General features: G+C 51.5%; 1 protein-coding gene across 1 annotated transcript; it reads right to left on the reverse strand.

Moving 5' to 3' along the window:
- Positions 1-8,145: 8,145 nt before the first annotated feature.
- Pla2g2e (phospholipase A2 group IIE) lies at positions 8,146-11,067 on the reverse strand. The gene is made up of 4 exons (XM_041651055.1): positions 11,028-11,067; positions 10,063-10,201; positions 9,798-9,904; positions 8,146-8,288 (listed from the first exon to the last, which is right to left on the reverse strand). The coding sequence occupies exons 1-4, from the start codon at positions 11,065-11,067 to the stop codon at positions 8,146-8,148; spliced, it is 429 nt and encodes a 142-aa protein (XP_041506989.1).
- Positions 11,068-11,585: the final 518 nt, after the last annotated feature.

Here is an 11,585-nt window from a genome sequence, read left to right on the forward strand (position 1 = left end):
CCTCAAGACCCAGCAATACCACTTTTGGGTATGTATCCATAGGATGCTCAATCGTGCCACAAGGACACGTGCTCAACTATGTTCATAGCAGCTTTGTTTGTCATAGCCAGAACCTGGAAACAACCTAAATGCCTCTCAACTGAAAAATGGATAAGGAAAATGTGGTACATTTACACAATGGAGTACTACACAGCAGAAAAAATGACATCTTGAATTTTGTAGGCAAATGGATGGAGCTAGAAAACATCATTTTGAGTGAGGTAACCCAGACCCAGAAAGACGATTATCACATGTGCTCACTCATAAGTGGTTTTTAAACATAAAGAAAACCAGCCCACAAATCACAATCCCAGAGAACCTAAACAACAATGAGGACCCTAAGAGAGACATACATAGATCTAATCTACATGGCAAGTAGAAAAAGACAGGATCTCCTGAGTAAATTGGGAACATGGGGACCTTGGGAGAGGGTTGAAGGGAAGGGGAGTGGCAGGGAGGGGAGCAGAGAAAAAATGTAGAACTCAACAAAAAATCAATAAAATTAAAAAAGAACAAAAAAGAAAACAACCAGGGACTCTGTTTGCCAAAGGCTTCCCATATAGGGATGAAAGCAGACACCATAACAATGACCCAGGAGAACATATGGAGGTGCAACTCGGTTGGTGTGCTTGACTTGCAAGCATGAAGCCCTAGGTTCCATCCCCAGCACCACATAAGGGATAGGGGGTGCATGTAGAGTAATCCCAGCACTTGGGAGGTGGAGGAGAATCAGGAGTTCAAGGTCAACCTGGGCTATAGTAGGCCCTGTCTCAAAAACAAAACAGCAGAGGATCCCAAGCACACAAAACCAAATCGGGACCTAAAGAAGATCTGAGCAGATGGCTCAGGGATTGAGAAGAACCAAGAGAAGCTTGTGCAGGAGAGGGGAGGTAGATTCGGAAACAGGGAAGGCACCTGCAGCCAAGGACCAGTGCAAATCCAGCTCTGAGTGGGACAGCCCTGCTTTTAGCACAGGGCTCACCTAGAATCCACAGCAAGTTTGGAGGAAGACTGGAAGCATTGCGTCAGACGTGTCCTGGAAGAGCAATGCTCTGCTTCCCAGGTGAGGTCTAGAGAGGAAGCATGCTTAGTCCAGCTGGGCTGTGTAGTGGGCATGTGCTCTTGGCTCTCCTGCACTGTGTCCTGGGGCTGGGGTGGCAGGTAGCAGCCCTGCAGGAGAACTTCCGCAGCATCTCCTCTAGCGCCTTTACCTGTTAGCCTTGGAGACATCAGCTCAAAGGCAGTGAAGGCTAATGGCTCTCAAATATGCATCCGCATAAGCTCTTGCATATTCGAGAGCTGTGGGAGCCAAGGGGCTGGTCAAGTGAGTCGGTGTAGTATTTACCAACCGTGTACGGTGCCCCTTTCCACGCACATCGTTCCAGTTGAAGCAGGCATTTAGAAACTGCTTTTGCTAAGAGGCACTGACTCCAAGCCCAGCATCCCTGCTTTCACTAGGTGTCTCTTTACTCTGGCCCAGACTCTGGCTTGACTGCATGGGCCTGTCAGTTTCTATGACGTGTTTGTCTGCCCAAACCCGTTTCATCTCTCTTCAATACTGAAAGCACAAAAACCCATTGTCTAAACCTGCAGTCACCTTGGGTTTCAGGAAGAGCGAATCATTCAGGACACAGCACTCACAGGATGATGTCCCCGTAGAGGCTGCAGCCTGGAGTCCATCATCCTGAAGAGACTAGACTGGACCTTTGGTGACTGCAGGAATTAGCGGATTAGCATTCAGGACCAGGACTGAGGCTGTGATGGGCAGGCCCACACCTTAACCTAGGACTGCTTACACATACCTCTTGCCTCCTGCCCTGGTGATTCCTGTTTAAATCTCAGCACCCCAAAGATCAGCGTGGGCTCATTGAACCTCCACTTTATTTGTTCCTCTTTCCCAGCCTGTTGTTTAATCTCCTCTCCGCACCATGGTATTCTGTTGTTTGTTTTTTGTTTATTTTTGGTTTTTTGAGACAGGTTTCCTTGTAACCCTGACTAGCTTTAAACTCACTGTGTAGCTGAGGATGACCTTGAACTCTTGACCCTTCTGCCTCTATCTTCTGAGTGATAGAAATGTGATCTTGCGATGGGAGGTGGTGGCATGCACCTTTAATCCCAGCACTTGGGAGGCAGAGGCGAGCAGATCTCTATGAGTTCGAGGCCAGCCTGGTCTTACAGAGTGAGTTTCCTCAGGACAGCCAGGGAAAGCCTGTTTTGAAAAAACAAATAAAACAAACAAAAAAGAGAAGAAATGCAGTCTTGCTCTACTATATCCAATTTCTGCGATCCAGGGCTCGAACCCAGCACTTCCTATATGCTAGGTAAGCACTCTGCCAACACAGCTACATTGCTTTTAGAGCTTTTCCAATTCTTCATCTCTTTAACTAGGGTACTGGAGATCCACCTGCCTACGCCTCCAAGTGCTGGGATTGAAGGTATGGGCCACAACCGCCCGGCTCCCAGGCACTCATTTAAACCCGAGAACTGCTCAGGAGGCTGGTGGATCCATTCCATCATAATTAGGGGCTTCAGTTGGTGCAAGGCTTCTATTGTCACATCTACTCATTTATTCAGTGACCTGTTTAGTGGACACTTGGTGCATTGCTTTTGTTAGGAGCAATAGCACAGAAAGGAACAGACTGGTCCACGATCAAAGATGGAAGCAGAGACAGGATATAGACCCAAGGTTACCTACCACGAAAGGACCCAGATCACTGGGGTGAGTGGCACTAGGAAAGATCCAGACACAAGCTGGGTGGTTTGACAGAGGTTGGCATCCACTCCAGTTCTGAAAGGTGAGGCTTGGGATACATCTGAAATATGAGCTTCCGTGTTGAGGAAGCTACAGCACAAAGGACAGACAACAAGCAGCCCATGGGCATGTCCTGGAAACCCTGTGAATGTGGAGAGGCGTCCCAGCCTTGGCTGGGTGATTCTGAGAGGGGCCAGACCCACAAACGTTCTGCAGAAATGAGGTTTGTTGCAACAGAAGGCCACCAGACCATGGCTGGCCTTGAGGTGGTAAGGTATTAAAGAGGAACAGGCATTCAAGTCAACTTAGCATACAACACCTTAAAGCAGTAGGAAGGCTTTCCCGTCAACCCAGAGAGAGCTTTCTAACAGGCTTAAAGGGAGAAGAGGGAGAGCGCCACCTTGGTGGCTGGAGATCCTGTCAGTGTGGGTGCTGTCAGAGAAATCTACACACAAAGGGCATGTGTGACTTTCCCAAGTTTTCAGGGGCTGGCAGGGAGCTTTCTGTGGCACGAGTTAGTCTGGGATAGCCTGCATGATTCATGGGATTAGCCTGCATGATCTTAGAATGGAGGCACAAGGTTCAGGTAGGACCATAAACTATGCCGTCAAAACTACAGCATAGATTGGCTTCTTAACTGTCACAGGGAGACCCGTGGTGGCGTGAGGCCTGATTGATTTCTTCAGGCTGTGAGATATGGCCTCCTAGAGTGACAGCTGTCTTTAAAGGACAAGCCTGTGATCTAACAGTACCAAGCCTTCAATGCCAGGGGCTCGTGGACCATAAAGAAGTGCTGAGGATTTGTGGGGAACCAAGAAGTGACATGGTAGAAATCAAAGAGGGTATCAGCAGGTAGGATGAAGACAGTGGAGAATGGGGGTGTCTGCCTGCCACTTGACCATAGCTAGCTTCTCTCTACAGCATCCTGGGCAGAAAGAATATGCTTTAATGAAGTATCGAGCCTTCTGGCCCCAACTGCAAAGGGCTACAAAGCGGCAGATGAATGTCATGATGTTATAATTAGGCTTATTAATTAACTCAGGAATTCCATTTGTGACTTATAATAGCTTATTCAGCAAGTTATTTAACAGGGCAGTTTGTGGGCCGGGCGGTGGTGGTGCACGCCTTTAATCCCAGCACTCGGGAGGCAGAGGCAGGCGGATCTCTGTGAGTTCGAGGCCAGCCTGGTCTACAAGAGCTAGTTCCAGGACAGGAACCAAAAGCTACGGAGAAACCCTGTCTCAAAAAATCAAAACAAACAAACAAACAAACAAACAAAACAAAAAACAAAACACAGGGCAGTTTGTGTCAAGGGCACAGTAGGAATAAAAGCAAAACCAATCCAGATGCTCGCATCAAAATTGGAGAGAAAAGCTATGAAATATTCACATACACCCCCACCCACCCACACACCCAAAGCCGCCATGTAGCTCCTTGTTTCATTTTCCCATGTATCCATCCATCCCTTCATCTGTCCTGGAGCTTTCTACCCATCGGTGATAGACCCATCCATCTAGCCGCCCTCCACCCTGCTCCTACCCAGGCACACATCTGTGCACACGCTGTTATGGGAATCTGAACAAAGAAACGAGACGCGGAAACTTCCTCAGGCAAACAGACTTTAATCACATTAGCAGTCTCAGTTGAAAAAAAAAAAAAAACCTGAGGGACTGATAACCATAAAACGAGGCCTGACCTTAAGGTGGGATTCCAAAGAAGCCCAGATGTGGAGGGAGGGAGGCTGATCTGGGATGTAGCTAAGTGTCTTCATTAGGGTTTCTATTGCTGTGAAGAGACACCATGACCACAGCAACTCTTACAAAGGAAACCATTTAATTGTGGTGGCTCGCTTACAGTTCAGAGGTTTAGTCCGTTATCATCATGGGACATGGTGGCGTGCAGGCAGACATGCTGCTGGAGAGGGAGCTGAGAGTTCTATATCTTGCAGTCAACAGGACTGCAAGTGTAGCTTGAGTCAAGAAGACCTCAGAGCCCAACACTTTCTCCAACAAGACTGCTACTCCAGCCAGGCCACACCCTTTACTAGTGCCTCTCCCTTTGGGAGCCGTTCCACTCACTGGCACCTAAACGCTTTTTAACAATATCATGATTCAAAGGGCATTCAGTCCAATTTCAAAAGTCATAGTCTATCACAGTCTCAACAATGTCTAAAATCCAAAGTTCAAAATCCCTTCTGAGACGCAAGGCAATCTCTTAACTGTAATCCCCTGTAAAATCAAAATCAAAATCAAAAAGCAGATCGCCATACTTTCAGCATACAATGGCACAGTGTAGAATGAGGCTGCTAGTGTGTTCCCAGCCGCCTAGACTCCAAAACTAACCACACAGAATTGTATTAATTAAATCACTGCTTGGCCAATTGCTTAAGCGTATTGCTAGCTAGCTCTTACACCTAGAATTAACCCATTTCCATTATTTTATTTTTTACCACGAGGCTTGTGGCCTACTGGCAAGGTTCCAGCGTGTCTGTGTGTCTGTCTCCGATGGCGGCTCCATGGCTCCCCCCCCCCACTCTGCCTTCCTTCTCCAAGCATTCAGTTTAGTTTTCCCTACCTAGTTCTGTTCTACCCTATCAGGCCAAGCCAGTTTTCTTTATTCATTAATGGTAATCACAGCATACAGAGGGAAATTGAAACACGAGGGCCTGCTTGTTGGGGTTTCTGTCCTGCCCAGTTCCCACAGTCGTGAGGTCCCGAAGAATCGCACAGAAGCCTATATTAGTTATAAACTGATTGGCCCATTAGCTCAGGCTTCTTCTGGCCTTCTCACCCGAATGGCGCGCTGCAACCTCCATGGCTGGACTTTCCCGTTTCATCAGGTCCGTCGCCATCCTATGACGGTGATGAGGCCGCCTTCGGTGGTCTCTCGGCATATTTCCTGTCGAAAGTGTCACTAGCCCAGAGTGCACTTTGCCCACCTGATCAAGGTTAGGAAACCCCGGGCGTGTAAGCCAGAGCCTATATTCTTCCTAACCATCTAAAAAGATGGACACCAGAGGGCGCCGTGGGACCACACTTTCTGCCAAAAAGGGGTCCGGCTGGCGTCCCTCACAAGCCGGTTTTGATTTAAGGCCTTGTTGCCCAGTGGGTTTGAATCAGCTACAGCGGACGCACCCAACCGCCCACCTCTTTCTTTCCAAGCGATGAGATGCTTCACCTTTCAGAGTTCCTGATGACGCATCCGTTTGATTTCATGCTCATAGAGATCTTGTTGTACCATGAAAAGGACAAAAGGAGTGGATATGTATCGAGTGTCCTCTGAGAGACTTGCCCCGTGCAATGGTTACACTGCTCTGTGCCATGGGGCAGGCTCTTCCCGAACCTTCGCTGGCTGCCCGCTGATTGCAGATGGTGGAGGTATTACAGCTGGGGTTGCCAGTGAAATCTGCCTGAGCACCTTGCGTCTGCAGGAGCTGCAGGCCTTTCCGTCTGGGAATCCTTTCGTGGGCTCAGCAGCGTGAACTCCGTTCTCTTCACAGGCGCCTGAGCCAGCTGTGTGTGCTCACAGCTGACCTGCCTGCCCTTCTGGCCCTATCATCTGTTAGGTTCGATTAACACAGCCACACCAGAATGTGTCAATGAAGTAGCTGGTGCCAACTCCTTGAAGCAGGGAAGGACCTGGAGTGAGGGCAACCCTTGGGCAGGGTGTGCCTTCTTTGACCCTCAGATACCCATCTATCAAAAAAGGGATCGGACTTGAGATGTGGCTCAGTTGATAGAGCGTTTGCTTAATACGCATGAAGCCCGGGGTTTTATTCCCAGTACTGTGTAAAACCAGCTATGGTAGTTCACATATGGAATTCTAGTAGTTAGAAGGTGGAGGCAGGAGGATCAGAGGTTTATGGTTATTGTTGGTTACATGAGCTTTTGCCTCAAAAAAAAATTTTTTTTTTAACTGAGGGTTGGACAAGATGGATCTAGGGCTACTTTCACATCTAAATCAGTCTGTGCTGGTGGGGGCATTTTGAGGACTGGGGACAATGGGGACAGTATTCTTAGGCTGTTTTTTTTTTTTTTATGCTTCTCATAGTAAGTCATTTGGCCAGAGATGTTCCTTGCAGAAGAACATGACATGTCTTGGATAAGATTGTTGAAAAAAAAAGATGCAAAGCCCAGGTGAGGTGACACACACCTTTCACCCCAACCCTCAGCCCTCAGGAGGCAGAGGCAGGTGGGTCTCTGTGATTAGAGGGTCAGACCTGTTGCAGGGTCAGACCGATTCACATAGTGAGTTTCAGGCTGTGGACTGAGAAGCAAGGAAGCATGGGAACTTACTGTTGTAGAAAACAAAGGATTTACTGCTGGTTCTGCAGGCAGGAGCCACTGCGTCACATTTGTTCCCTCCATATGGTATTGTTCTGGCCAAAGATAGGTGCTCAACATATGACTGGGTGGATGGATGGATGGATGGGTGGGTGGGTGGGTGGATTGATGGGTGGATGGGTGGATGGATGGATGGATGGGTGGGTGGATGGGTGGGTGGGTGGGTGGATGGATGGATGGATGGGTGGGTGGATGGATGGGTGGGTGGGTGGGTGGATGGATGGATGGATGGATGGATGGATAGATGGATGGATGGATGGATGGGTGGATGGATGGATGGATGGGTGGATGGATAGATGGGTGGATAGATGGATGGATGGGTGGATGGATGGATGGATAGATGGGTGGGTGGGTGGATGGATGGATGGGTGGGTGGGTGGGTGGATGGGTGGGTGGGTGGATGGGTGGGTGGGTGGGTGGGTGAATGGGTGGGTGGGTGGGTGAATGGGTGGGTGGGTGGGTGGATGGATGGATTGGTGGATGGATGGGTGAGTAGATGGGTGGATGGATAGATGGGTGGATGGATGGATGGATGGGTGGGTGGGTGGGTGGATGGATGGGTGGGTGGGTGGGTGGATGGATGGGTGGGTGGGTGGGTGGATGGATGGGTGGGTGGATGGATAGATGGGTGGGTGGGTGGGTGGATGGGTAGGTGGGTGGATGGATGGGTGGGTGGGTGGGTGAATGGATGGATTGGTGGATGGATGGGTGGGTGGGTGGATGGATAGATGAATGAATGAAAAGGAAACTAGCGTCCAAATTCCAGGAAGACAATGGAAGAATATTAGACTTGCAGGGAAATAGAATTCTCTTGTTCAGAAGAGGGAACCGAGGTGTCAGGGGAGACTTAGCAGGTCTTGTGAGTGCTCAAGGGCTGAATGGTCCTGTGGCTCCTTTAGCTGATCCTGGGGAACAGGTGTGGCTCCAGAGGCCAGGGCCTTTGGGCTCTGAGGGGAGGGATGGGTTTGCAGGAGAGAGATTTGGGCTCCAAGCTTCTGCAGGCCTGGGACCTCAGCAGGGTGGGGTGGGCCCGGTGCACAGCTTGTTGGGGTAGTGGGCATACTTGCGGTTATACGTGCCCAGGTTGCGGCGGAAGCAGAGCGCGGCCCGTTTGTCACATTCGCAGGTCTGCCGCTGGCAAGTCGTTCTACCAGCTGGAGGGGGACGGAAACAAGCCAGAGTCTGGGGTGGAGGTTGGGGGCTCCGGCTCTTCGCCACGGCATGAGAGTGACTCCTCAATGCTCTGTGGTCCAGGTTCCCAGCCCCATCCTCAGATGCCTTCCCACTTCCTGTGGAAGCCCATGCTCAAGGGGATGTGTGGGGGCTGGCTTACCACCCTGGGTTTTCCCTTCCTCTCCAAGCCCGCTCACATGATCTTAGCCCTCTCCTGCCTTGACAGGATGCTGGTTTCACAACCTCTCACCTTCCTCCTACCAGGGCCTTAGCAACCCTCCCCTATGTGATGGCGTCGTTAGGGATGGCCAGTATCCAGGATGGAGTTATTAGACAAATGCAGGAGCCTTCTTCTCAAGGCTTCAGTCTGTCTCTATCAGAATAGACAGAACCTGCACCTAGCCTGGGCATCATGGCCAGCAGGCATCATCATGGCAGGCGCCAGTTGCCTAGAAGCCTTACTTCAGTCCTTTGTGATTGTTTCTTTCTGCCCTTCAGTCCCTAGGAATCCACCTCCCTGTCTGGAAGGGTCTGGTGCCTCACTTCCCCCTCAGAGATGAGTATTTCCCTTCATGATTCTGCCCGCACCTGCTAGTTCAGCAGGACCGAGGATGCACTTGAAGTCCTGACAGTGACAGCTGGGGAGATGGGCGTGGCTATCTCGGCGTAATAGGCAAGAAGTCACACAGGCTTTGCAGGGCTCATTCCCTTGGTCAAAGTACTATGGTGGGCTATGTCCCATCCACCTGACGCCTCCCCTAACATCCTCAGTGCCATCCCAACTGGGGCTTGTCCCACCCCTGTCTGAACCCTCAGTGCCAAGGACCTGATGCAGCTGCCCTGCTGAGGGATCCCCTATAGGTATGAGACACCCCGAGCCAACTCTGCCTCAGTGATGCTGGTCTTGGCTAATACTTCGGCACGGACCCCTGGGTTCTGTGCTGAGCCAGTGCCTCGGACTGCGTGGGTCCTTCCCTGCATCCCACACCCACCAGGCTGGGAGGAAAGTTGGATTCTCTGATTTGAGTGCCCTCTGGACAGCCTTGCTTTTGGCTATTTCCCCAGCTGAGGCCCAGAGGAAAGCTAATAGTGCCAAATGGGCACTGAACTTGGCAAAGCGGAGGAGGTGGGCCCAGCTCAGCAGCCCCACTGGGCGCAAACAGCTCGTGAGAATAGGCCTGCTGTTCAGTCAGAGTCCCTCCTGGCCCCTCCTAGGGCAGGGTTGTGTGAATCCAGCTCCGGGTATGGCTCAGTTCAGTCCCTTCTGCTCAGTCCCCAGAGGCTGAGGCAGGGCAAGGGCTGCATTGGTGGGTCACAGGGCTGTGGGGCCCAGATGCCTAGTAAGAATCGGAACAGTTGGACAAGCGTTGTCACCCTTACGTGATGGTGGGAAGCCTACTGGGTCTGGCCCTGTGACAAGCACCAAGGTCACCAGCTAGAGGGACTCCTGCCTACCCAGTGCCTGGCTCATTCCAGGCTTGGCCACCTACCACAGAAGATGGTGTCTCGACCAATAGCAAAGAAGTACTTTTCCAGCTTGGGCTCACAGCCCAGCTTCTCCACGCGTCCATAGCAACAGTCATGGGCGTGGCAGCACCTGTGGGGTCAGAGTTAACCTGGAGGGACTGGGCTGGAAGCAGAAGCCGCTGGGACATCCCCAGGACTCAGAGGGGATGAACGTGCCCCCAGGACCTCCTTCCTCTTAGGCTGCTTCCCCACCTCCTCTCCCTCCTCCTCCAAGGTCCTCCTGCTCACCAATCAGTCTGGTCCACTGGCCAGTTGGAGCCACCTACACCACAGTAGCAGCCGTAGTCATTGTACTGCAGCGCAGACTTCCCTGTCATCCTCTCGATCATCACTCCAAACTGGACCAGGTTCCCGCTAGCCAGGGATGCTACAGAAGAGGAGGCAGGGACCACAGGGTACTTCAGGACCAGTGAGCATTATCCGCCTGCCTTGGCTGCCCTGGTGCTGGGATTCAAGGCGTGCACCACCACAGCCTGGCTGGCATCAGATATCTTTATTATCTCCCATCTTACTTTTTTGAGACGGAATCTCTCAAAAAAAAAAAAAAAAAAAAAAAAGGAACCTTGCCTATTTGGCTAGACTGGCTAGACAGCAAGCCAGGAAGATCTGCCTATCTCTGTGCCCCAGCATTGGGGTTACAGATGTGTGCCACAACACCTAGCTTTTAGGCAGATGTGTGCCACAACACCTAGCTTTTAGGTGGGTCTTGGGTATTTGAACTCAGGTCCTCACGCTTGTCTGTCTTTGCAGTCTCCTCACTCCTTCCCACAGCTCATGGATCCCTCCACGGACTCTTTTAATCGTTCCCAAAAAATCTTCCTTTCCCCAGACCTCAGCCCTGTCTCCCCAGCAGCACAAAGATCTCACACACCCCTGTGCCTGTTTCCCAGCTCATTCTGCGGACCTCCCCAGATTCCTCCAGACCCTTCTGCTTCAGCTGTGGGGAGGTGCCCATTCGAAGCGGGGATGCCAAGGCCCCCACTCCCTTCCCCATTGGGTTCTCCTCAGCCCACCCCCACCTGCCTTCTCTCCCAGACACTGATGGCTCAGGGAGCACACATCCCAGGGTCACCGGGTGGCCTCTAGTACTTGGTACCCATGATGCCCTGTACAGGGCTATGCTCAGGCATCCAGAGAGCTTCCTATTGCCAGCTGGGGCAGGATGCAGTGGGGAGGTCATGAAGGTCACTTACCCAGGAGGCAAAGGAAGGCCAGGGCAAGGGGTGGTTTCATCCTGGGGGAGGTAAGCAGGGGGCACAGGAGCCTGCTGCGGTGGGAGGAAGTGAGCAGTGCCTCTGATCTCAGGCCACCTCCCAATTAGTTAAATACACAGGTCCTGCCCACTCCCCCATCATTAACCCTTGAGTGCCCAGTGATGCAATAATTCTTCCAGCTTTGACACTTTGGCTAAGTTCCCAGGGGAGGAGCCAGCTAGACTCTGCCTCCAAGGGGGTGTGGGAACAGGGGTGGGGCAGTCTCGGGGCCATCTTTCCTCCTGCCCATCTCCCGGACCCCCACGTTTCCAATTTACAATCCTTGCTCCCAGTGGTTGTGCCCTGTTTTCCCGAGCTTAATATCGCATCCATTCCCTTTAAACCAACTCAGTGAATGAGGCCCAGTGTGGCAGGGGACCCTGAAGCCCTCACAGGGCCAAGCCCCAAGTCTGTCCCATTTCCAAGGCAGAAGAGCCCCTCCCCATCCTTCCCTGACTGAGATAACTTGACCATTGCTTCTAGTCAACACTCTAGGGC

The sequence above is a fragment of the Microtus oregoni genome, unplaced genomic scaffold (assembly GCF_018167655.1).
Source record: "Microtus oregoni isolate MIOR12 unplaced genomic scaffold, Mior012 000005F_ref0000423, whole genome shotgun sequence".
In the NCBI taxonomy this organism is placed as follows: domain Eukaryota; kingdom Metazoa; phylum Chordata; class Mammalia; order Rodentia; family Cricetidae; genus Microtus; species Microtus oregoni.